The following is a 27602-nucleotide window of genomic DNA, read 5'->3' as shown; positions in this document are numbered from 1 at the left end:
TTGAAGTAAACAATCCAACACTGACTGGTATCTTTTTCAAATTTAATAACTTAGTATTTAGTAGATATTAGTTCTTATCCCAGTAGCTACAAATATCTATTCAGTTAGTCACTAGTACGCATTTATCAGGTTGGTTAGTATTTATTCCTTTGCCAATAATGATGATAAACTGCAAATTTTTGCCACTGGATCATATGGGGATCTGTTGCTCAGATAACTATTAACTAGTGAACTAGTGAGATTAGAGATTTTTCGAGTAACATCTGGGATAGATACTATAGTATCTCATACTGAAAGTACTAGTGACTAAACTAAAAGTTGACTAGTTACTAGGAATAAGTATACAGGCTATATAATTAGCCTATTAATGAAACTGAAAATAGATACTTGTCACATAAAAACCTGTAAAGTATGGGGATCTGTTTCTCAGATATTAACTATTCACTTCTTAACTAGTGAACTAGTGACATGAAAAATGTCCCTAACAGGGATAGATACTTTTGTCTCTTACTTTAAGTAATAGTGACTAACTGGAAGGTGACTAGTCACTAGGAATAATTACTATACAGGCTATAATTAGCCTACTAGTGAACTTGAAAATAGATACTGTTAGTCACATAAAGTGACGTAAAGTCGTAAAGTAACATTACATAGATACTATGTTTTCAGGGGGGGGAAATTGTTAAATGAGCTTGCCATAAAAAGGGATAACCTGGAATAGCGTGTGTTATGCAAAGGCAGTCTCTGGTTACCTTTTGAATACGCGCTTGTGATTGGCTGTCCAGGCTGTCACTCCATCTGTGGGCGTGGCCAGCTCACTCTACTCTAAAACACGCTGCACCCTGAGAGCGCTTCATAACAGTCATTTCATTTACAGCCGCACTAGGCATGGTACGAGGCACACATCGCTGAGTTACACAGTGCAATCAGACACCAGGCTTCACTGTTAGTCAGCTTTGATCATGTGTGATTGTTAGAGTTAGCAAACTAGACAAAATCTTCACTGCACTTATCCTCTGTTTAAGGACAGTCAGCTGACTTTGGCTTTAATTTTGTGATGGCAGAACCGCAGCAACAGCTGGTTGACATCGACCCGGATTTCGAGCCTCTCTCCCGGCCGCGATCATGCACCTGGCCGCTGCACCGACCGGAATTCAGCGAGCCGGGGAGCTCGAACACGTCCTCCCCGGCGCCGTCCGTCAAGCCGGAGCAAGGCATCGTGGACTTTATCAGCAGCCTAAGTTTACTAGAAGAGACCGAGGACTACCCGGAGGAGAAACCTGTCCTTTTGAACGACTTCCACTGCCAGGACAACTGCGTTCATCCCCAGCAACAGCATCCCCAGCAGCCGAATACCCAGCTGACGCACCCGCAACAGGTGCCGCCGCTCCCCGCCCCTGCCAGCAGCTCCAGCCCTGCAGCGGCCCAGAGGAAGAGCAGCTCGTCTCGCAGGAACGCCTGGGGGAATATGTCATACGCTGACCTCATCACCAAGGCGATCGAGAGCTCCCCTGAGAAGCGGCTCACCCTGTCTCAGATCTACGAGTGGATGGTGAAGAGCGTCCCTTACTTCAAAGATAAGGGCGACAGCAACAGCTCTGCCGGCTGGAAGGTAATGGCTCTCCAAGGCCAAGCACAAGTGTCATTAAAAGTAGCATTAGAGGTCCCATCATATTGTATATGTTATATTTAAATACACTAACATATAGAAGTATTTTTGCACACTGAAAGCATCCTTTAATGTGTCCATTAAATAATTATTTTGTTTTTGCAACTCAATTAAAAAAAACAATTAGGAAAAATAAGTGATTGTGATTCACAATAAGTGGAAGGATGAATGTTTTTCTACATTTATACGTGTGCAGTTGTTAGCTAAAATAGCAATTCATATCAGATAGTAATCTTTTACAAAAAAAAACACATATTTTCTTAATATTTTAATCTGTTTTTCCAGTAAAAATACCTAAACTTCCTTAAAAGAAGATGCATTTAATGTGTAAGACATTAAGACTTTTTTGAGAATATATCTTAAATTAATTGTTTATTATTTCAAGTATAAATCTAACATAATCAAGAAACAAGATTTATTTATTTAGGCCGTGTATTTCCTCCTAAATTACCTTTTTACCTGACCTAATTACCTCTACCTGACTGGTAATTTTTGTTGGGAACCTAATGTAGGCAAGCTTTACAGGGGGTCCTGGGTGGGTCTGGCCTGACCAACCATGTTCTAGCCCACCCCTGCAATCACCCACAACTGTCTGTCCCACCTTATATCTCTTATATCTTAGAACTAGTGAATTTAATTCACTAGTTCTAAGATATAAGAGATGTATAATATAATGCTTTTGACTTGAGCTAACTTTTGGTGCTACCACATGAAGCACATGTTGAGAACTTTTTTTTTACGTAGCGTACTATATGACAGTAACAATTATCCTTCAAAAGCGCGGTTGTGTGGATTGATTCTCTCTCAGCGCAAATGAATGACATGCGGTTTGTTATGGAATTTAAGGCTCGAAAGAGGAGGGAACTGAGCTCTCAGTGTTCAGAAGAATGCATAACATCTCAATATCAGCTGCGCTTTTGCTGATGCCAGTTCAGTTTAATCGTTTATTATCCTTGACAGAAGAACTTGTGGATTGGCTTTCTGTCATCAGCCTGATGTAGAGAGAGGGTTAAATAAGGGGAAATAACAAATCGTACCCACTCATGAACCAAAAAAAAAAAACGTTTTTTTTACTTGCCCTCATGTCATTCCAAACCCGTATGACTTTTTCTCTTCTGTGAAGGTAGAAAATTTGTTTTGCATGCTGGTACTGAATCTTTCATGCTTCAAAAAGGATGCAAAACCGTCATTAAAAAGTGGTCCATACATCTTGTGCACTATATTATTCCAAGTCTGAGCTTAAGGCATACAATAGCTTTGTGTGAAATATAATGAAAAGAGTGACCAGTAAAGTCTTTAAAGTTTCTACTTTTTGTGAGTAAACTACTGTTATTTATCTTGTTGTGTGACTGAACTGTGGTCATTTTCATCGGTTGTAGTCATGTGACGTATTTTTCCAGCGTTTTTGCAGAGGTATGTAGTAAGTCTTGTGATTTGACGACACATTTCTAAAGCTCCTGAGGTGCTTTGAGGTGCCTGATGACTAAAACCAACTATCACGAGTCCTGTAAGGCTGCCACGAGTGAGGTGGAGCAAACAGAGAGTGGTTTTAGTGTTGAAAGGGTCTTTGTCAACCTGTCATTTATCACTAGAACACTTGTTCCTGTCTCTGATTCACCCCTCCATACAAGCCACTTTTGTTTCTTTGCTTGCTCGGTGCGTAAATGGAAATACAAATCCTTACCGTCACACATGTCAGGGCCTCCTCCCAACACTGAGCTAAAAATACCGGCAGGATTACCTGTCATTACAGGGAAGACACATTTACCTGAAAGGTGTGGTCCGCCCCCCTCCTCACCGCCATCGGCTCTACACGCCATGGCAAAACATCGTCTGGACTCCTTCACCTGTGACATCATAGTTTCAGCATTCCAGTCACTCGTAGGATGTTTGTAGGGGTTAGACTGTTCTTTATCATCATACTGTCTACACACCTGAGACAATACAACAGTACTCTGCTACCTGTCTTAGTAGATTCCAGTGTATAATTCATATTTTTATATATAAAATATTTAAAGGGGTCCTATTATGCTCTTTTACAAAGTCTTGATTTTGTTTTGTGGGTGTACTAGAACAGGCTCTCATACTAGGTTGTTCGAAAAACACATTATTTTTCACATATTTTACATTATTACAACACCTCTCTCCCCAGTCTGACATGAACGGCTCGAATAGTTCCTGTATCAAATGAAGGCCCGCCTTCTGAAATACGAAATGTGCTGTGATTGGTTAGCTGGGCCAGTGTGTGTTGTGATTGGCGGCACTCGGCGCCTGGTCGGGAAATGTCATGCCCCTTACCATAGCTGCCTGCCAGCTTCAGTGTAAATATTGCATCAATATCAATTCAATTTGAGCATGATTTAAACCCGGATGATTGTAACCACTCTAAGTTCGCCTGCCTTGGGAAAGCTAGCGTGTCTCCGACATCGTGATAACACTCGTTGCCTTCTCTAGTGCAGCTCAACCAGGTCTCGTCCCATTCGTCAATATTTGTGATATCACAAATCCCGGAAAATATGCGTTGTAGTCCAAACGAGTCGTTCGTTGTAGTTTTTGAAAAGTGATTTCTGTTAAATAAAATATCTCCTTTTGAAGTGGACTTTGAGCTTTGTAACTTTGCAGATCTTTTTTATGCTCAAACAGCAATATTACAGACTAACTAAAGTTGAAAAAGTGAAAAAGCATAATAGGACCCCTTTAAATATATTTTATAAATATATTCATATATATTTTAGACTAGTAACAAGCTGCAACAAATAATTTATTAGGTTTTAAATTTGCCGTAATAGCTGGAAAGGATACAACTATGATGTAACTTCAATACAGCTATAAATTCAAAAAACCCACTTTTGCTGGAAAATGATGTCATAATGCGATTTCTTTATGATTTTCAACCCTTTCTAACTGATGCTTGCAAGACACCACAAATTATTCTTGAAACTGTGACAAAACTTCATCTGTGTTAGCCAGCTGGATACATTTAACATGGTGACATATTTAAATCAGAATAATTTGCAACAAGAAAACCAAATGCTTAAGTTTGAAAGACATAAAAACTGTATGCAAATGACTATTAATGGAAGACATACTGTCATTGCACCACTTTTTTTTGCTTTTATTCTGAAACTTACACCATGTGCTAAAGAGTTTATGTCCTAACCAGCCATGATAACCAGATATTTTGTTGATTGGTTGGCTGTGGTTTCTGTAGTGTAATGCTGAATTGTTCTTTCCACTTCGGAATCTCATTGGTCCAAAACACTGTTCCACATCAAATGTGTTCTAATTGGCTGTTATCGTGCCTTTTGGGCCACATCAGTTTCACTATGGACAGATTGCTTATCGCTGGAATCATGTTTGTTTAAGATTCATAATCATAACTGAATGAAAGCTGGAATTGTGTGCAAACTGATCACTTTTGTTTAGTACACTAGTTTTTTTTTTAGTTTCAAGCCTTGAATTTAGGTGTAGCTGCTAGATAGAAGTCAAGGAGGTTGAAGTGAAAAATGCTACCCTGTGGTTCAAGTGTCTCCAGAGTTCAGAGGTCAAAATGTAAAGGTCATGCCACCAAGTTTGTGGAGCATGTAATGGGAGTCCATACTCATTCCCTTAAAAGCCTTGGCAGTTTACACCCAAAGCTAGAGATGTGTTACTATGTCTGTGGTATAGTGATACAATCTTGTGTGGAGCCTTACTCTAGCTCATCTTGTGTAATTCAACACACCCTTTGTCATTCATCGTTTTTATTGCCATTTTTACTATTTTAATTCCATTCATAATGTCATTAACGGCACTAAGAGTTACTCACCCGAATTAATAAATAAACTCATGTGGTGTTCATTTAGGTATTTTAGAGAGAGAAAAAACAAGCTTTCTCACTTCCCCCTCTTTCTCAAGCTTTTGAAAAATGTTTAACTCTGAGCCCTACTTACAGCACATGAACCCTGTTACCTCTACATGCTTTGAAGTTCACCATAGGCTTTCACCTCACCCACTAACACTCACACATGCACAAACATGCAAGCCATACATTTGCACGTTAGTGTTTTCAGGCTATTTCAAGGCAAACACAATATTTGTTCAAGCTTATCTTGAGCAGATACCAATTTGTATCCTAGTTTGTCGTTCAGTAAGTTTCGAGTGTAGGCGTACTGGCCACTGATTCTCCAAAACTATAGTCACTTTTGACCTGTTTGTGGATTCAAAGTGTGCATTAGGTAGTTTTAAAATCTAACAACCCTCTACATTGCGAGTAAATCACTCGCATATGCGACTAAATCTTACTCTGGGTGACTAAATAATGTCTAACATTAGCCATTGGCTAATAAATTCTTAGATTTTATTTTTTTTTACTTTATTGATTGTAAAAATGCAGAAAGTTTTCTGTTAGGGGTAGGGGTGGGTTTAGGTTAAAAAGTGTATAACTATCTGTATATAAAAACAATAGAAGTCTATGTAATGTCCCCACTTAGATAGCTAAGTAAATGTGTGTGTGTGTGTGTGTGTGTGTGTGTGTATCAGTCTGGCGAGTAAACAAAAAAATGTACTAGCCAATGGTGATTATATTGCCAAGGTGTGCGTAGAGGGTTGTCTAAATTCTAGAATTTTACATTTATCTTATTCAGTTTGTGAACTCTGGGGCAGTTTCTCAGAATGTGTTTGACAGATAAATGTCAGTACGTACAGGTGAAGTGTGCAGAAGTTGAAGTTTGTGGTTTGTAGATGATACCTGCTCTGCATAACACGAGTAGTGCATAATTAGCATTGTGCAAGGTGCAGCAAAATTGAGGGACATTTTGCTTTTACACACACTCAAAGCGAAAGAGAGAAAGGTAAGGGAGGAAAGGTTTGAAAATGAAATAAAAGCACATGAAGTGCTGCTCCACCGTACCACAGACAGATGAAAGACTTCATCACTGTGGCTCTGCGAGTTGGTGCAGACTTTGGCTCTGTGGGTACCTGTGGCTTTTAATCTAGAGGTACATCAGTGTGCAAGCATGGGACAGTAGCGTGACAAAAAGATACATGTGAAAACCCTCTGAATTCATCAGATATCAGAAAAAAAGTCCCCAAACTGAAATGTCAAATGACGACTACCGGATGTCAGCGCCAAATGCAGAAAAAGAATGTAATGTAGTCACTTATGATTACAATTCATGTGAAAAGTTATTTCATTGTGTACTTTAATTGTTGGCATCAAAAATAATAGTGAATCATGATTTACTGTAACCTTCATGCTGTGTTTCAGTTATTTTGAACCGGATAGGTTTTTCTTTTTCGAAAATGCTAGTCAGTGTTATTGCATTGGACTAAAACTTAATGACATTGTTAACAACGTTATCCCAAAAATATAATTTTTGTGCTTTTTGTGTGTGTGTGTGTGTGTGTGTGTTTTGTTGAACTCATGTTCCCAGACAAAAAATGGCTGGCCTATAAAAAAACTGCTTATAAATTTCTCATTATCCTTATTATTACCAAATATTGGATTCAATCTTCAGTCTTTATCGACTTGTTTTCTTTCAATTAGCACAGGTTTTGTTTTTCTTTTTGGAACTGATTGGTCGTAGGCCTCAGTAACCTGAACTTTGCTAAATTGCCAAAACATTGCCCAAATCATCCACAATTAATGCTTTTTTTTTCACTCAAAAACTGAGGTGTATAAGCTCAGATCAATCAGGCCAATCAGTTCCAAAAAGAAATACAAAACCTGTGCTAATTGAAAGAGAACAAACTGCAACAAAAGACTGAATCCAAGATTTGGTGATAATATAGCATAATGAGAGATTTACAAAAAAATTTTAAAAGGCTGGTCATTTTTGACAGAATTGTTTTATTGGGGTAGAATTGGTCAAATTGATTGGTAATGAATGAATGGATTTGGACTGAATTAAAGTTAACTTTAGGTAAATTGAAATCAGTTGAATTTTTAAAGCTGATTTATTTGAATGGGTGTCCAAAGGACAGATCACATCTATAGCGGAAAACTAAATTTGAATTGAAATGATTTTCATTGAATTGCACTGAGGTGTAGCATTCCTGCAGATAAGAATGAACTATGGAAGCCTAGACTGTCTTTCATGATGAAGCCACAGAAATAGGTATAAGATAGACAGGAATTTACCCTTTAACTTGCCAGAGACATTCCTTAAAAACGTGTTTGCACTTGCTATGGAAAGACATATGCATTTTAGCTGAAAAAAAATTCCCTTGACTCATCAGTGCTGAAGTCGTGCCAACTTTATCTAATTATTCCAGAACGCAAGACAATAAGACATTTGTTTTATTTGTCAAAGCCACACAACAAGAAATCAGACCTCTCATCTAGGCCTGTCACGATAACAACTTTTTGTTGTGTGATATATTGCCCCAGAAATAATTGCGATAAGCGATATTATTGTCATTTTAAAGACCATTTTATATCACTGAATATATAATCATAATGTAACAGCATAATAATGCAAGAAGGCCTACACACTTCCAAATGACAACAAACTATAGAATATTTAGATCATGGAAAAACATTTTCTAACAAAAAGTGCAAAGTAACAAGTAGAAAAAAAGAAAAATGCACAGATTTTTTCCATCTACAAATTTTTCCCTGACCTTCTTTTCTCTGTAAATTAACGGTGCACACTATTGCTGGAAAACACAATCACTACTTAGCAGTCAGATGTCCGTATGCACAAAGGCACAGATCCCTAAACAAGATCATATTTGCAGATGAAACTTTTTTTGTAGAAGCATTTTTTAAAATTTGAACTAGCACCTCATGACTACACCACATTATTTACGAGAAGCTGCAAAAGACGCAGGAGCAAGTGGAATGAACAAAACATGGTGACATTAATTTTTAAGTAAATGTAATGGGCGATATATTGCGTCACCAAAAATTATGGAGGTCATGTACGTATATTGCGCGATAAGTCGATATATTGATTATTGCGACAGGCCTACTCTCACCGAGCTTTTACTTACCACAAAAGACAAAACATGTCTCGCAAGTTTGGGTCGAGAAGATTAATTTTTTTTTAATTCCCACCAAGGCTGCATTTATTTGATCAAAAATGCAGTAAAAACAGTAATACTGTGAAATACTATTACAATAAAAAAAAAACTGTTTTCTATTTGAATACATTTTCAAATGTAATTTATTTCTACAAAGGCAAAGCTGAAATTTTCAGCAGCCATTACTCCAGTCTTCAGTGTTACATGATCCTTCAGAAATCACTCTAATATGCTGATTTGGTGTTCAGTTATTATCAATTATTGCCGGTGCTTAATTGTTGAAAATTATTTTTTCCTAATTATTGATAATAATTATTCTTAATATATGAAAACACTGAAAGGTGCAAAGATACAGCATACCAGGTTTAGGTTGTTCAGGACAGCTGTATCATCTTTCAAAGTGTGTGTCTTCAAAAGGTCAACAACATCCAGGCGGGTGGTAACCACCACATCTCGTTGTCAGATCTGTCATATAGAGGAACGCACCTCGCTGATGCCATGTTTATAGCAGAGGTACCATGGGAGGTCTGCATTGTTGTTAAATGCAGACCTCCCATGGTACCTACACCCTATATGTTCTTTGATCCCATTTCTGTCTAAAAATTCTCACTCGTGGAATTCCTCTTGCTAAACCCCAGAGAGTTCACAGGCATCTGGGGTCACTAAAAGGCAGCGGAGGGTATTTTGTGCCCCACTGTACTCTAGCCCTACTGCACAATCACAGGAGGTGACAACAGCTCCTCGGAATTGTGGAGAGAGGGAAAGGAGAGAAGGAGGAGGATGAATGGAAGGGAAGGAAAAGGGGGTTACTATGGAAAAGCATCAAACATCCTCCATTCCTGAGCACTGCACTCATTTCCATCTGCGCGTTCCTTAAAGCATTTCCTCTGCGTTCCATCAGAAAACACAGCGGCTTGTGTTTACAGAGAGACATCAGTGACGTTGGCTTGAACCGCTTACATCAACATCTAACAGTGTTTCCGATAGCATATTGTCATGCTTAACAGTAATTTATGAACTTTTTTCCCCCCTGCCCTTATGTCTTTCACTTTTTGAGTACTACTAGACAACATCAGAAAGAATGTGAGATTGTCAATTCATCATTGATTGCTGACATTTGAAAGCGGAGTGTTGAATCAATGATTCAGCTGGACTTCATTAATCAAGTTTCGATTGGATCGTGTTTGTGATTATTCAGAATGTCTCCTTTTGTGTTTCATAGAAGAAATAAAGTCAAACAGATTTGAAATGGCTTGAGGGTGAGTAAATGATGACAGAATTTTCATTTTTGGGCGAACTATCCCTTTTAACCTAAAAAAATAAACATGTTAAAGCATCGTTTTGTGTAACTCTATGCTTTCCTGTCCTTCTGATATCCCGCTCTTCTTAGCAAGGGTCACTGACCTACGAATGTCTCCGTTGTCCAGTGCTGCTGCGCATCCGTGTCTCTTTGTAACAGAGACGCAGTATCTTGAAAGCAGCTCTCTCTGAGAAAACACTGATGAATGACTTCCCCGGTTTTATTTTCTACCACTAATCATTCTCAGCATTGATTAGACTTCTGAGTCCATGTCCCTCCTGTGTGTGTAAATCATGCTCCGAGAATGCCTGCACATGCTCTTCTCTTTTTTGTAATGTTTCCATTTTCATAAATAGTGCATTATTAGTAGAAATATATACTTTTTTTAGTATAGAAAATGTCTTTCATGACTTGAGCATCTTGTAGTGTTTTTTTATGATCAGAAGTTTGTCTATGATACCAAAGTTTCTATTTCTTTTACTTCTGGCGACACAGATATGTGGGAAAAAAACCCCTGATAGATAGATGATAGAGATTAGATTAGAGAGATAATTATTCAATTAAATATTTTAATAATTATATATATTTTTTAAATCATCTAAATGCCATTTCATGGCCGGTAAGTTGTATTAGTTGTTATTGCATTACTTTGTTATTATGAAAAAATTATATTACAAATAAATAATTAAATATGTAATATAATTTAAAAAAAATTGTATTTATTAATTTTTTTTATTATATTATGGCAGGTACATTTGCTCAATTCAATTGTGATTGGCAAAAAAAAATAAAAAATTGGCTCGCACCTGTGCCTGCTATCAAAATCTTATCCGTTGCCCCAAAGGGATCACATTAAAACCACGGCTAAATCAAACATGGCCCTTTTCTCTGGCCTCTGCTAAGAGCAGTGATATCCTTTTCCTTCAGTGTAAAACTTCAGCCGCTACTGGACCTTAGTCATGTTGAGTCCAGTGGAACCTTTGGCTTGAGGTTATTTTTGCACTTTCCTGTAAAAACAGTGCACACGTCTCCCACAATGAGTGATGATGCGTTTCCTGCTGAGTGGCTGGAAAATAGCGACATTCCCTCCACTGAAAAAAACACACATTCTCTCTCACCCTGGCCAGGGAGACGGGGGGCACCAGAGTTTGACAACAAAACTCGTCGTCAGCCTGTCTGGTTCATTCCAGAATTCAGACTTGACTCTGCTGTACAATATGAAGAAGTTTTGCCATCCTATTAAAGCACATGGAAAATAATGATGATGCTTACTCCCACTAAATCAAATTTTATAAAACTCAAATATGAGTCTGGGAAAAAAAGGAGGCTTTAAAACATGACATATGCGTATAGGGCTGCACAGATTTTTGTGAATTTTATTCATGTTTCTTGCAATGATTGTATGGGGAAAATCTGTGCAATTCTAAGGAATAGATGTGAATACAGGGCTGAGAGTTCTACACACTTATTTTTTGCTGAACGCATTATCAAATTAATCAACATAGATCTTTGTGAATGTGATTGTTCTGTGGAGATTTATGGAGGTATTATAGGACCAGACTCGATTTATCCTTTCAGCATTTGATTGAATCATGAATGTTAGACTGTGATATTACTGGATAATATTACTTTACCCCGCCTACTTGGTCTTGGTTACATCAGCAGAAGAGGGAAGTTGTTAAAGTGGCCAGAAAGTTAGTAGTAGGAACGCCCAGATTGATCATCCACTGACCAGAATCGGACAATAATAACTTTATTTTAAAACTATTATTTATATAATATTATTTATTAATATTTAAAATTAGCTTTTATTTTTTATATTTAAATTTTAGTTTGTTTCAGTAACTTTGTTATGCTTTTGTCATTTTTTAAAATATTTATTTATCGCATTTAATTTCAATTTAATTTTTATTTCAGTATTAGTTTTAGTATTTTAGTCCTTCAGCTTATTTAATTTTTCAAATTTTCATTTGTTTTTTCATTTCAGTCTATTTCAAATTCTGAAAATGATTTTCAATAGTTTTAGTTTTAATTTTAGTTCATAGCAACACTGAACTTGTTCAGTGGTCTCATGACTTCACCAATGCCATAAACCTTTGATGATGCCAAAAATGTCAACTGTGAAATGGAAAATGCAAAAAAACGTGAAGTGGAAAATTTATTTCATTTGTATGTGAATTCAGGGATATCACATAAAAATGTGAAATGGAAAAACAAAGATACGATTTTCAAAATTTGCATAAAAACACTTGCTTGAGGTAGATAAATTGATCAAATATCCTGATGACGAGAAATTAGCAATCGTATCAAATCCTCAGCTGATCAACCTTTCTTTTAATAAAAACTAAATTATTTTTTTAAATAAATAAAATAATTAATAAGTATATTTGTTCATTTTTTTTATTTTAAGTTGTCTTTAAATATTTGTAATTTTTTTTTTGTATTGGGGAGGAGAATGAGAGACAGAGCAAGAAATAGCAGGGGAGGGACAGGAGGTGTGTTATTCTTTACACTGTCTCACAATAACACACACGCCCCTACAGGCCTCTGGGGGCTAGTTGAGGGGGGGCTCTGCATCCTGTAACACACATACGTACACGTGCAAACATGCACTCATAACAAACACACAAATGCACACACCCACAAAAGCACATTTACTCCGATACATGCACACAAAGGCCAGGTGCTTGTCTTCAGAGGGTGTTCCCTCAGAAGGGGGTCCCTCGGTTCCGTTTGTCGCTTGCTTTCTCTGTCAGGGGAGGCTGCTGCTCACTGGATAGCGGTGGGCAGAAAGACCCTCAATGCTTGGCGCCTTACTGGAAGTCTATATTTTTCTCAGTGGCTTGTGACATGAACCGTTACCACACGTGCACTATGTCAACTGGCACCGGCACAGCTTAACGTACAATACGTCTCTATTTTCTCAAGATAGATGTACAAGTGGCAGAAAAAACGTACTTCAGAATTTCTCAAAGTAATTTTTCATTCACCATGAGGGTCAAAGGCAGTGAGTGGACATTTGTTGATGTGGGAAAGCCAGGATAAAGAAGTGTGTGTGTGTGTGAGTGTGTGTGTGAGTGTGTGTGTGTGTGTGTGTGTGTGAGTGTGTGAGTGTGTTAATAATAATAATAATAATAATAATAATAATAATAATATTAAATTTTGAGCGAGGAAGTTTTGTTTTTTTTTAAGAAAAAAAAAAAAAATTTAAAAGGATGGATTAAATTGATAACAAGAGAAAGTACAGACGTTTACATTTGTTACAAAAAAAAACTATTTCAAGTAAATGCTGTTGAGTGTGTGTGTGTGAGTGTGTGTGAGTGTGTGAGTGAGACAGAGACAGAGAGAGTGTTTGCGCACGCCTTTTCTGTTTGCGGGAAAAAGCCAGAGATGAACGAGAATAGATAAGGCTTGCTCACATGACCTTGGCCTGGATGTGTATGTCCTTTCTTCTTCCTCTGCAAAGATGTGTTGTCACTTCCAGTAAGTATCCTTGGTTTAGAGATTTTTCATTGAGCTCTTGCATACACTATAAAAAGTTTTTGAGCGAGTAAGTTTTGTTTTTTTTTAAGAAAAAAAAAAATAATTTAAAAGGATGGATTAAATTGATAACAAGAGAAAGTACAGACTTTTACATTTGTTACAAAAAAAAAACTATTTCAAATAAATGCTGTTCTTTTGAATTAAAAAATGAAATAATAAAAAAAAATGTATAATAATAAAATGTTTCTTGAGCATCAAACCAGTATATTAAAATTATTTCTGAATGATCATGTGACATTGAAGACTGGAGTAATGATGCTAAAAATTTAACTTTGCCATGACAGGAATAAATTAAATTTTAAAATATATTCAAATAGCAAACAGTGAAGTATGTTGGGTCATTGTATTGCATTAAGTATGGTCAGCGGTAATCACTTCTCCATAGGCCCTAATATATGTATACAAGTCTGCAAGCTAGATTAGAGCTAGAGCAAATCAAACATTTTTGATGTTTGAAAGAGGTTGTTTACCCAAAAATGGAAATAAATTTTCTTACTATTTTAAATCTGTATGACTTTTTTTTTCTTCTTTTTTTCCAGTGGAGCACAAAAAGAGTTATTTTCCAGAATGTCCATTCGCTGTTTTCTGTACAGTTAATATAAATGGAGATGGGAGCTGCTGAGCTGCAAAAATGACAGAAAAGTGGCATAAAAGTAGCACAATTGCTCTCTTATCTCAACTACGCATACAAGCATATTCAAACTTGGTACATCAAGATGCCTCATACCAGTTTTGATGTTGTTAACACTGGACAACATTGCTTGAAAGTGAAAAAAATAGTATTCAGAGAAGATTATCAGTGAACCATTATTTCAGATTTGTTCAGTTCCTCACACATAGCTCTCAGACTTTAGGAGAATTGGAATATAGCACATAACTCCATATTTTGTGTTTTTTGTTCTTTTTGTAGTTTGACAATCCCTAGTCAGTGTGTGTTTTGGTGTGCAGAAAAGAGCTGCAAGAATATTGTAATAAAAATTTCCACAAAACTAAGTCTCAATAGTCTGGAACCACATGATGAGGGTGGGTTAATGATGACACACATTTTTGTTTTAAGGTCAACTCTCTCTGTAATAGTACAAGTACTTGATCTCAGACCTTCAGTGCCTTTACTAGTACAAACCAGCTTTCTCCTGTGTACGTTTTAAGGACAGTCTGCCAAACCTCTATGTAGTCTCAGTCTTTCCCAGTTGACCCTGAGCCAGATGTGAGAGAACTAAAAAGGAATTGAAAAGTCTTAAGACCGAAAAGGGTGAAATGAACAGTCAAACTCATTTAGTGAGTGACAAAGTTCATGTCGGGTCACCCTGTTATTAAAGTGGAATGAAAAAAAAGAGGCTGCAGCAGGTTGCTCTGGTTTCACAGCCCCCAAAACACACACACATTATAATAGAAATTTCACTCAACAGAAGAGCTGAATCACCTTCAAAATTTGTGTGTGTGAGAGAGAGAATGTGTTTCATTTCATGCTGTTCCCTTACATGCTTTTTAGTAGTCTCTGCCTTTCCTGCCCCTCCCTGGAGCGACCACATGAAATGATAAAACTACAGATCTGAGTTCAACCCAGGTGTTTGCTTGTGTGTATGAGAGTTAGTTCGTAAAGGTGGGATTGGATTGATTGTGTGGGGTGTGGAAAGCAGTTAGAAAAGCATGGTAAACCTCAGTGGGTGACGAGATGACTGACCTCCTGCCCTCTTTGTCCCTGTGCACATGTGAACATGTTTGAGTGAAATAGATGTGTGTAACCGCACAAAACACCTCACAGGCAACAAAAATCACAAACAAGTTCTCTAATATTGCTGTTTTTTTCTTAGTCTGCAATGAGATTATATGGAGAGCAAAGAGAGACTTTTGACTCTTCAGACTTTAGAAATCCAACATGTTTCTTTAGAAAATCTCACACATCTGCAATCAAAGATCTGAGATTCAAACACTGCTAATCAAGTACGCCTATTTGGAAGCTGGTGGTTGACCTAGAAAGTCCTGCTAGTTAAGAAGCCTGGTTTGAAGACCAGCATCCAAAACAGGCAAATTAGTTGTATTGCTCAAAACTCTTACTACTGTATACACTAATGTTCAAAATTTTGGGTCAGTACGATTTTTTTTTTTATCGAAAGAAATTAATACTTTCAACATAGACGCATTAAATTGATCAAAAGTGACCGTAAAGACATTTATAATGTTACAAAAGATTTATATTTCAAATAAATGCTTTTGAACTTTCTAGTTATAAAAGAATCCTGAAAAAAAAGGTATCACGGTTTCCCCCAAAATATTAAGCAGCACAACTGCTTTCTACATTGATAATAATAAGAAATGTTTCTTGAGCACTAAATCGGCATATTAGAATGATTTCTGAAGGATCGTGTGATTCAGCTTTGCCATTACATACAGTGCCTTGCGAAAGTATTCATACCCCTTCATTTTTTTCACTTTTTTTATGTTGCAGCCTTATGTTAAACTGCTTTAAATTACTTTTTTTTTCCCACATCAATTTACACTCCATACACCATAATGACAAAGCAAAAAACAGATTTGTGACAACTTTGCAAATTTATTTAAAATAAAACGCTTAAATAAGTACATTGCATTAGTATTCATACCCTTAACTCAGTACTTAGTTGAAGCACCTTTACAGCCTCAAGGTTTTTTTGGGTATGATGCGACAAGCTTTGCTCATCAGCATTTTGCAATTATCTGCCATTCTTCTCCTCACCTCTTCACCTCTCAAGCTCTGTCAGGTTGGATAGGGGCAGACACATTTTCAGGTTTCACCAGAAATATTTGATTGGGTTCAATCCCAGGCTCTGGCTGGGCCACTCAAGCACATTCACAGAGTTGTCTATTCTTGTTGTGTGCTTAGGGTCAAGCCATTCTTGTTGTGTGCTTAGGGTCATTGTCCTGTTGAAAGGTGAACCTTCGGCCCAGTCTGAGGTTCTGAATGCTCTGGACTAGGCTTTCATTAAGGCTATCTCGATATTTTGGTGCATTGAGCTTTCCTTCTACTCTGACGAGTCCCTCAGTCCCTCCCGCTGAAAAACAGCCCCACAGCATGAGACTGCTACCAGCACACTTTACTTTTGTGATGGTACTCTGCAGGTGATGAGCAGTGCCTGGTTTCCTTCCAACATGATGCTTAGAATTGAGGTTCATCAGACCAGAGAATCTTGTTTCTCAGTCTGAGGGTCCTTTGGGTGCTTTTTTGCAAATTCCAAGTGTGTTTTCATGTGTCTTCACTGAGGAGAGGATTGAGTTTGGCCGCACTGCCATAAAGCCCAGATCGGTGGATTGTTGCAGTGATGTTTGTCCTTCTGTCCGCACTGCCATAAAGCCCAGATCGGTGGATTGTTGCAGTGATGTTTGTCCTTCTGTAGGTTTCTTCCATCTGCATATATGATCATGGAGCTCAACTAGAGTGACCATCAGCTTCTTGGTCACCAGTATAACCAAGGCCCTTCTCCATCAATTGCTCAGTTTGGCTGGGCGACCAGCTCTAGGAAGAGTCCTAGTTTTTCCGAGCTTCTTTCATTATGGATAATGGAGGCTACATGCTTCTGTGAACCTTCCATGCAGCAGAATTTTTTTCTGAACTCTTCCCCAAATCTGTGCCTTGACACAAGCCTGTTTCTGAGCTCTACAGGCAGTTTTTTGGACCTCAGGGCTTGGTTGTTGCTCTGATATGCATTTTCAGCTGTTAGAACTTTTCTGAGAGGCGTGTGACTTTCCAAATCATACTCGTTCAAATAAATTTGCCACAGTTTAACTCCACTCGGAAGTGTAGTAACATCTACAAGCGATATGAATGCTCCTGAGCTAAATTTCAAGTGTCTCAGAAAAGGGTATGAATACTTATGCTATGGAATCATTTGTTTTTTATTTCTAATAAATTAGCAAAATTGTAACAAACCTGTTTTGTGCTTTGTCATTATGGTGTATGGAGTGTAAACTGATGTGGGGAAAAAAGTAATATAAAGCTGTTTAACATAAGGCTGCAACATAACAAAATGTGAAAAAATGAAGGGGTATGAATACTTTCGCAAGGCACTGTATATCTAAAAATAAATTAAAATAGAAAACAGTTGTAAATTGCAATAATATTTCACAATATTACTCTTTTTACCAAGTTTTTACCATATTTTTAATCAAATAAATGCATCCTTGGTGGGCTTAAGATACTTTTTTTTTTTTTTTCTTCATTTTTCAGAATCAGCCGAGACAAAGTTGATACTGCCATAACTGATATAACTCCAAAACGTAAAACAGCAACCTCTGAGCAATAAAAAGTGGCTTTGGGCAAGATTAAAGGGTTCAAAGTGCTAAATGGCTTAGTTTTATTTGAAACTACAGTTAATCAGTCATTTTTCACAGTCGGACTACTTAGTATTGTTGCTTAAAGCTGCAAAAACGTTATTTAACCGTTACAGTGGCTGACTGATAAGCAGTACTGCAATCAGGGACTCTCTTCACATGTCAGACAACACAGAGAAGCGTTCCTCTTATCAAAGGTAACTTCCTGTTTGGCGCTGAGTCTCCTCGCTACATCATAGGGCAGGACTTTGTATAATTTATTAGGGCATTTTACTCCCCAAAGGTCCCATTGGAGGCCCCTGTGTGGGTCTGGTCTGTGCCCGCGCAGAGCCCCGGGGTCTGGCAGAGCGGGGGGGCAGACGGGGCAGCTTTTCCTGAACGGATGGGCCGAGGAGGGCAACGGGCCCTCTCTCTAACTGCACATGTGGGACATCAAGTTTTTCTCTTTGTCCCTCTGTCTCTGTTTCACTCTCTCAAAATAACCCAGCTGCCAGTATGCACACTAATACACACACTTACACTCACTTGTGCATATGTTTTCTAACCACTAACCAAGAGAAAAAAGAAAACAGACTTTGAACAAGCAAGATTAGGGCTCTTTGCAGTTTATGCGTTTATCCCTAACGGTAGGCATGAGCAGGATTGTGTTATTCTTTACAGCAGTATCAGGTAGATTACAGTCCGTGTGTATGTTTATGTACATCTCATTATGTTCGTCATCTTTTCCTGTCCCTCATCTCTGCGACCACATGAAATGAAGGTAAAGTGCAGCCTGCGTGTTTAATCTAGCTAGAGATTTCTTCATAAGTGCAGGTGCTTTTATTACTCCAGGTGCTTACTTGTTACTGTGAGAATCTACTCCAGATTACAGTGCTACTGTATTTCTGTAGGCGTCACTGGAAGGTCTGAAATCTGTGTTTGAGGTCTGATATTGAATTCAGTTTATGTTTATAATTAAATACATTTTCAATTAATTATCACTTTAAAAAGATCACGTAAATTATTTGTAAAACTTTGTGTGCTTAATTATAATAGTAAAAAATTAATTGGTTGTTGTTTTTAATTGTCTCTCTCTCTCTCTCTCTCTCTCTCTCTCTCTCTCTCTCTCTATATATATATATATAATTGAATAATTTTAAATATATAAATATTATAAATTAAATATATAAATATTTGATATATTTAAATATATATAAATATTTTATTTATTATTAAATTGTAGTTTTTAGTATAATTAAAACAAAACTGAAAGACAGTGTAGCTACATTTTTGCACATTTTAAAGAAAATGTGAGTGATATTAGCCCAAGAAAATCTCTCCTCCTAAGGTATGGTGAGTGGTTGCCTACAGTATGTGGTTGCTAAGGAGCTCTAATTGGTTTTTAATACTTTGCTATGTGGTTTCTAGAGTGTTCTGGGTAGTTGCTATTCAAAGAGATCACCTCACCCCACCACAAAATGTAAGGTATCATTTAAGCCTGTATCATAAACTGTCCAGGGCATGTTACGCACAATAATTTAATACTGAACAGATTTCTGAAAAAGTAAATGAAAAGTTCAGCAAATTCTGCCGAATAAAAAGTATAAATAAAAATAATGCTGAATAAAAAATAATGCTGCATGTATGTATGTATGTATATACATATAGAATACTAATAAAAGAACTACTAACCTAAGTTTTTCATTCATAACAGGTTCCCTGACACAAATGTTTTTATTCTCTTCTTTTTCACTTCAGTGTTAAATATTTACAATGAAGGAGAGAGAGAGAGAGAGATAAAGCGGATGTGCGCAGGAGGAAGTGGTTAGCCCATTGAAGTCTCTTGTCACAGCTTATCTCTAAGGACCTCTTGCCGTTCTGTGTTGAACTTGTACATTCCACTTGTGTTTATCTCTTCTCACTGAAATCTCACCCACTGACACTATTGTCTCAATCAGAACTCGGGAAAAGCACTTTTTGACATGTATTTTTGTCTATCTATTTATATTTAAATGTATATTTTATATATATGCCTAGTTACCAGACATATTGAGCCTTGGTGCACACATGGAACCTGGCAGGTTCGAGTTGCATTATGTCCTGATCCCATTCCTCATCTATTTCTCCCCAAAAAAAATTTTCTCAAATGAAAAAAAAAAAATTTTTTTTTTTACATCCATTTCAAACGGTACGTTTACTGCTTTCTGTGCATATGGCAGGGAGGGAGGTGTAGTATTGTTTATGTGTGAACATCAGGCACTTATCTGTCAGTTTGCACCTGGTCTTTGGAAGCGCTGCTTGTTTACTCGGACTGGCGTTCGTTGTCAAGACTTCACGGCTGACTGGTTCCAGTCAAACAGCTGTGTAGGAGTTATCCAATCCACTGGCGCCAATGTTTGAATGTGTTCTCAGTAGAGCATTTTACACCGTGTCTACACTGCAGGCCTTCCCGTTATTACCGTAACAAAGCAAGTGCATAACGTGTTGACTGCTCTGCTCTCTTTTAGTGCAGACAGTGCCACAGCCGCATTCTTCAAACCCAAATACTGATAAAACAGTAGCCCTAAGTGTCTATATCTAGACCTCAAAATTAAGGAAGTCTTCATATCTCACAAATGCAACTTCATATCTCACAATCGTGTCACTGTATTTCATAATTATGAGTCTCATGTTTCACAGTGTTAATATCTCACAATGTTACATGCAACTTTATATCTCATTATTGTGACTTAAGGTCTCACAATGTGATCATCACATGATTTATCTCACAGTTGTGACTATACAGGTATCTCTTAATTGTGGCAGTGTTTCACAATATGACTTAATATCTCACAGTTGTGACTTTACATCTCAAAATTGTGACTTAATGTCTCACAATGTGACTTTTTATCTCAGTTGCTACATAATTGTGAACAGATTGACTTCATGACGCTTACTGTAAACTTTCTCACAATTACCCATTTTATATTTTACTCCAATTCGGAAAATGACTTGCATAGCTTTCTAATTAAAGGATTAGTTCACTTCCAGAATAAAAATTCCTGATAATTTACTCACCCCCATGTCGTCCAAGATGTTCATGTCTTTCTTTCTTCAAGTCGCAAAGAAATTAAGGTTTTTGAGAAAAACATTCCAGGATTTTTGCAAGACGAGCATTTGTGGTTAAATTTAATAATACATTTTTAAATTTTTTTTAGAAAATGACTGATCGTTTCGCTAGACAAGACCCTTAATCCTCGGCTGGGATCGTGTAGAGCCCTTTGAAGCTGCACTGAAACTGCAGTTTGAGACTTCAGCCCATTGGCCACCATTGAAGTCCATTATATGGAGAAAAATCCTGGAATGTTTTCCTCAAAAACCTTAATTTCTTTGCGACAGAAAGACATGAGCATTTTGGATCGTTTCGCTAGACAAGACCCTTAATCCTTGGCTGGGATCATGTAGAGCCCTTTGAAGCTGCACTGAAACTGCAGTTTGAGACTTCAGCCCATTGGCCACCATTGAAGTCCATTATATGGAGAAAAATCCTGGAATGTTTTCCTCAAAAACCTTAATTTCTTTGCGACAGAAAGACATGAGCATTTTGGATGACATGGCGGTTAGTAAATTATCAGGATTTTTTTATTCTGGAAGTGAACTAATCCTTTAAGGTGATCTGTTTAAAATCATTGTTGTATTTGTTCACATAATATGTGAGTGTGAGTTGGTTTGGTTATGTTGATGAGTTGTAAGTTGTGAAGGTGATGGTTGATTAATAATGCTTGCTTGTTATTGAGTGGCAGTCAGTGTGTGTGCTGTCTGGGGTGTCAGACAGGATGCAGATGGGGTTTCTCGGACTTGTTTATAAATCCCTCAGGAGATCTGATGCACGCACACACATACACACACACTCAATTACATAGTGACCCCTTCAGCACAGCCTATTGGCACCTATCACTGCAGAAATAGCTCTGAGGATTATAATAGAAATGTGTTTTTCACACATGCACACACACCCGTTATAGCATCACACACAATTATTTGCCACTGCACCTGGGTACTACAAGCAAATTCACTTCTGTTTACCAATTTGTCATACTGACCTGCAAAGAATTATCATAATGAGTGTGCCAGAACTGTGTCATTGAATTCAGTTTATATTTATAATTTCATAAATTCATTAATTATAATTAATTTATTAAATGTATTTTCATTAAATATATTTTATTTATTTATTTATGTAGTTTTATTTTAGATAACAAATAATTATAACGATGTAATTTTGTGTGTGTGTGTGTATATATATATATAGTTTTTTTTTTTAATAAATATTTTAACAAAATATTTTTTTTATTCAGGTTAATTAAAAATAGCAGTAAATAACTGTAACACAATGTAATTTGAGTGGCATGTGCCCATGCAAATTTTTCATCATGATGGCTGCATCTCATTGATTTCATTTATTGCATGTGGAGCTGATTCTGTTTGACTGGCAAACTGACAAACCTTTATGTAACAGCCTGAAATTAGATGAGTTTCAATTTGCACAAACCCTTAGCACACTTCCCACCCATCTCTGTAGAAATTGGTGCATAGGTCCACAGTTTTTCATCTCACACTTCAGTTGACTCAGATCTTACCCAAAGGGGATTTTAATGCACACTTTTCTTTACTGTCGTAGATCAGTTGGGGATATCCCAGATCTGAGACCAAAGGTCATTCTGTAGCCTTGAAATACCTTGCATACCTGTGATAAGAGAAGGGGAGAGAGAGGCGAAGGCCCCACACCATGTATAGATGTCCCATGTACTGATCCCAGACCAGAATTACTAGGTTAATTCACCCAAAATGACAATTCTGTCATAATTTTTTCACATCCTTCCAAAATAACTTGTGTGCTATTTTTCGAATCTTTGAAGCCATACAGTAGTGTTGTGTGAGGAACAAAATGAAATTTCATTTGTTATTGAAAATCTCTCAAATCTCATTTGCATTTGTGTGCATTCAAACAGCATCCAGAATTGACATCTGTGACACAGTTGAATTGATGCGCTGATGTGTCTGTTTATGAATATTTGTAGAAATCTAAAGGGCCTTTTTCTGATTTTTGGGGGAACAGATTTCATGCAAACCTGGCTATTACTCACTTCCTGTACTGTACATTATAAAGCTGACCCTGAGATCAGTAGTAAAGACTAACTGCAGGCTTAAATCTATTTTGAGGGTATTGAGTAAATAACCATACCTGAACCTGAAATTATTCAGGCATTAGCGTAATTTTGTTCTTTTTGAACGTGTGATTAGAAAACTGTAACACCTTCTCCGTCGCATTCCTGTAGTGACTCATATCCTGCCGCCCGGCCTGGTGTGCATGTGCAAAGCGTGTGTTCTGAATGTGACTGTGTGTGTGTATGCCATCTGCTAATATGACTAGATGAATTTATGCATGAGTACCCTGGAACACTCACAACATCCTTTCTTTCTTTCTTTCTTTAACTGTCTTTTCTTCTTTATAGGAGGAGTGAAGTGTAGAGTTTCAAGAGACAACATTTTGTCAAATTATGTTTTTGGTATAGCAAAGTTGTTGATCAGAAAATAAAACTGAAACATTAAAAGTGTTTAGTGAAAGTATGTTTTACTGATTATAAGAACAGGTTGTTTTAAATTTGTAAAACCTTTTACATTTTAGAAAAATGCACATTTATTTTTCATCTGTTATAAATACAATTATAACCTTTTTTATTGTCATGAATGTTATTTTGAATGAGAGTATGTATGAAAAATACTGAGTGTATTATGGTGCAATTTTTCTTTGGAATGTACAATATAATGGTACTATAACGGTTACTGATACTTTTACATTGCCTTTGCTGTCAACTAACGATCACTTAAATTGAATCATAAAAAATTCTGTTTAGTCAAAAAAACTGTTTAATTTAGAAATTTTTTAGGAAATCTCAAATTTAATATTCATTTTTAATATTGTATATTATAATGTTAATTAATATAGAACTTTAATAGCAGATATGAAAATTATATATATTAGAATTATATTTTCTTATATATTTTAAATATTATAAAATAACAAAATAGAATTTTAATATTAGCCCTTTTAACGGTTATCGGCCTGAACATATTGATTATCAACCATTAATATTGGACTGAATTTTAATATACTGGCATCCCTATTATTTCTGTCTGTCTTTTTTATTTCTGTCTTTCTTTGTCATAGCCATTTGTCATTATGTACTTATATTATTTTTAATGTTTGTTGTTCATCATTACAAAAAACTTCAATTTACACCACTTAATTTGAAAACACTTCAATCATCAGACATTCATCACATAACACCATTAATAAATGTCACATTTACTCTTTTATTTACATTTTTTTATTATTATGGATTATATGTTGGATGGGTTTTATTTTCTGCACTTATCATCATAATTTCTTGTCCCAATTTTATGCTAATGTAGAATAAGGATGGATATCACAAATTTGCTTTTAGATCTGATACCAACTACTATCAATGACGCAAATAACTCTATTAAATGTATTTATTTTTTCTATTTTTGAGGGGAAAATTAGTAATCATAGCCATTTGTCATTATGTACTTATATTATTTTTAATGTTTGTTGTTCATCATTACAAAAAACTTCAATTTACACTTCACTTAATTTGAAAACACTTCAATCATCAGACATTCATCACATAACACCATTAATAAATGTCACATTTACTCTTTTATTTTTACTAGGGCTGGGTATCGTTCAAAAATTTTCGATACCGATACCTTGACTTCGATACCGGTTCCTGAACGATACTTTTTTCGATACCAATTTTATGAAATCAATTTTAACAAGATTACATTATCTAACAAAAAAACTTTGGTTTTATTTTTCAGCTTGTTGATGTTTATACAAACTCAAAGACTCATCTCCTGAGCCACTGCACAAAGGAACAAAATGTAACCAACACAATAAATCAGTGCAAAATAGTTTTAATAAAGCTCAAATAGTCTTCAGTTTACACATCTGTTAGGCTACATTTACACTAGTGCGTGTTCGTTTTTAAATTCGCGGGGCAGCGCTGACAAGAAGTTTCTGTTCGCGTCTCCGCGTGTGTGCGCGAGTGCGTGTTCTGCACTGTGTGCGTCTGTGAGAGCACGTTTTTCGATACTCGATGGTATCGAGGCAATTCGGTCGGTGCCTAAAAAGTATCGAACTCGATACCCAGCCCTAATTTTTACCATTATTTATTATGAAATAACTACGTTATGACCTCTGGTAACACTGTTAATTTTATACTTTAATAATTATGATGGCATGGGATCATCAAAATACCACACAAAACAAATTACCAATCACAATTTCATTCTTGAGTTTGTCCTTTATCCTCTTCTAAATGTCTGTATGGTTTACTTTTTCCTGTTCATCTCTTCTCAATGAGCAGTTCAGGCCTGAATGACGTCACTTTTCCCCAAAGAAATCACGATAAGACTTAAGCTAGCAAAATATTTGAGACTTTTAAATTGTACTATGATAGTCTCTCTTCTCTTTCTTGGTAGATGTAGGTCTGGTCAGGGTGTGAATGGAAAAACTGAAGCAGACAAAATATCATTAGCGCAGGATGTGTGTGTGTATAGGTTGAGTTCAGTGTGTGCCTCCAAAAAGGACATGACTATTACAGCTTTTCCTCTGCCAGCTAACTGGCTATTGCTCTACTTCATATTGTCACTAGGCTCTGAGAAGGCTGCTTGTATATGATTGTCTGTGATTGTGTGCAAGTGCAAGTAATAAAATATTATTATTATTATTATTAAGTGATTTGGTAACATAAGATAATAAAATATTGGCTGTTTTGTCAATCAAAAGTCACTTCTCTTTTATGTGACTGGTTTATCTCGTATGTTTTGTTATATCTGAGTGTCTTACAACATTAAAGCATGATATTATGACATTGATTTGGACAATTGCAGGTCATTTCCACTTCTTATGCTTGGTTTTCTGTCAGATGTCTATACTCAGATTTTCATGTTCTCATCTCGTTCTTTCTCTCTCTCTCTCTCTCTCCCTGACAGAACTCAATCAGACACAATCTGTCCTTGCACAGTCGTTTCATGCGCGTCCAGAATGAAGGAACGGGGAAGAGCTCGTGGTGGATGCTGAACCCTGAGGGGGGAAAGAGCGGCAAGTCTCCACGCCGGAGAGCCACTTCCATGGACAACAACAGCAAGTTCATAAAGAGCCGCGGACGAGCAGCCAAGAAAAAGGTCAGTTGAGGGGAAAAAAAATCTCTGCTTGCTCACTAGGTGCAGATTCACTGTGTGCCGAAACGTTAATGTATTGGTTTCAGTGGTGGGCTGCAGTTTTATTACATCACGCGCTGGCACAGATGCAGTATATTAACGCCACGGGTCATCAATAAGGTGCAGATTGGTCCACACTTTTTCACAGTGCGCATCACGCGCACAAACTCATCAAAAGTCAACCAGTTCCACAACCAACAACGACTTATCCAAGTGACTGCTGCAGAACGCACGCGAGAGAGAGACGAGGAGACATAAGTGAGTGGGAATTTACCGAACGTGGCACTTGCGGGAGTTAACACTGTATGCAATACCCGCAAGCATAGCCTATATACAAATCATTTAGTAAACAGAAATCCGAAATTTACCTTAACATATTAAGTTAGAGGAAGATGCTGCATTACAACATGCCTTTAGTTGATTTCTATTTTTGATGCACTTCAAGCTACTTTATTTTCCCTGACCATCTGAAACCGAAAAAATTTTTTACGAATATAATGTGACGTTTGTTTGTTTGTTTGCGTTTTTAATTTAATTTTAATTTTATTTCATCTGTTATATATTTTTGTTTATATCTGGGAAGCCAACTTGTTATGGTTCTGGTCTCAGGACTACTAATTTAAACAAATAATATATTTAAAAAAAATACTAATTAAAATAATAATTAAAACATTTTTATGCACAATTTTAGTGGTGCTAAAATTCTGTGTAAAATTACTTCTCTGTTCTAAAACAACCCAGAAAAAAAAAAAATTTTCCTCCAATGGCAACGGTTTCCACAGGCACGGACCGGGTCCTCACCACCATCACAGCCACCCGGAGCGGCTGCCCAGTGACTTAGATGACATGTCGATCGAGCAGCTGGAGTGTGATGTAGAAACCGTCCTTCACGACACGCTCATGGATGGCGATGCTCTGGACTTCAACTTCGACCCCATGAGCAGTCAACAGAGTTTCCCACACGGGGTGAAGACCAACACGCATAGCTGGGTATCTGGATAAACACGTTATCTACTCAAAACACATACAGATTGGTGAGGCAGGATGTTTATAATAATATGATATGAATTAATCATAACAAATGTGTGAATATATATGTAAATATGTCATAGACATAAGCAGAAGGCTGAATGCTGTAGGTCATACCAAAAGGCTACACATACAAGAACCTTACATTTCCTTCCCATCTGCAAGGACTCAATTATTGAAAGCGTAAAATAAAACAAAAGTTAAATAAATAAACAGAATTTTGCCATCATTGAAGCCCATCTCCGCATGATTGCGACTTTATTTCCCGTTATTGTGTCTCTGTCTTGCCATTCTGTCTTTATTTCTCACAGTTGCGCCTTTTTTTATAGATAGGAATACATATCTCGCAATTCCAATTTTATTTCTCCCAATTCTGAATTTCTCACAATTGTGTCTCAATTTTTCGTAGTTGTGAATATATATCTCGCAATTCTGATTTGAATTCTTCCAATTCTGAATTTATTTCTCACAATTGCAACT

General features: G+C 36.8%; 1 protein-coding gene across 1 annotated transcript; it reads left to right on the top strand.

Moving 5' to 3' along the window:
• The first annotated feature begins 871 nt into the window (after positions 1 to 871).
• LOC107751405 (forkhead box protein O1-B-like) lies at positions 872 to 27602 on the top strand. The gene is made up of 3 exons (XM_016567133.1): positions 872 to 1612; positions 25866 to 26057; positions 26835 to 27602. Exons 1-3 carry the CDS (start codon positions 1058 to 1060, stop codon positions 27093 to 27095), a joined length of 1008 nt encoding a protein of 335 aa, XP_016422619.1. The 5' UTR covers positions 872 to 1057; the 3' UTR covers positions 27096 to 27602.

The sequence above is a fragment of the Sinocyclocheilus rhinocerous genome, unplaced genomic scaffold (genome assembly GCF_001515625.1).
Source record: "Sinocyclocheilus rhinocerous isolate Xijiao unplaced genomic scaffold, SAMN03320098_v1.1 scaffold1624, whole genome shotgun sequence".
NCBI classification, from domain to species: domain Eukaryota; kingdom Metazoa; phylum Chordata; class Actinopteri; order Cypriniformes; family Cyprinidae; genus Sinocyclocheilus; species Sinocyclocheilus rhinocerous.
Note: the sequence above shows the minus strand (reverse complement) of the source record. Positions and strands in the feature narration are given on the sequence as shown.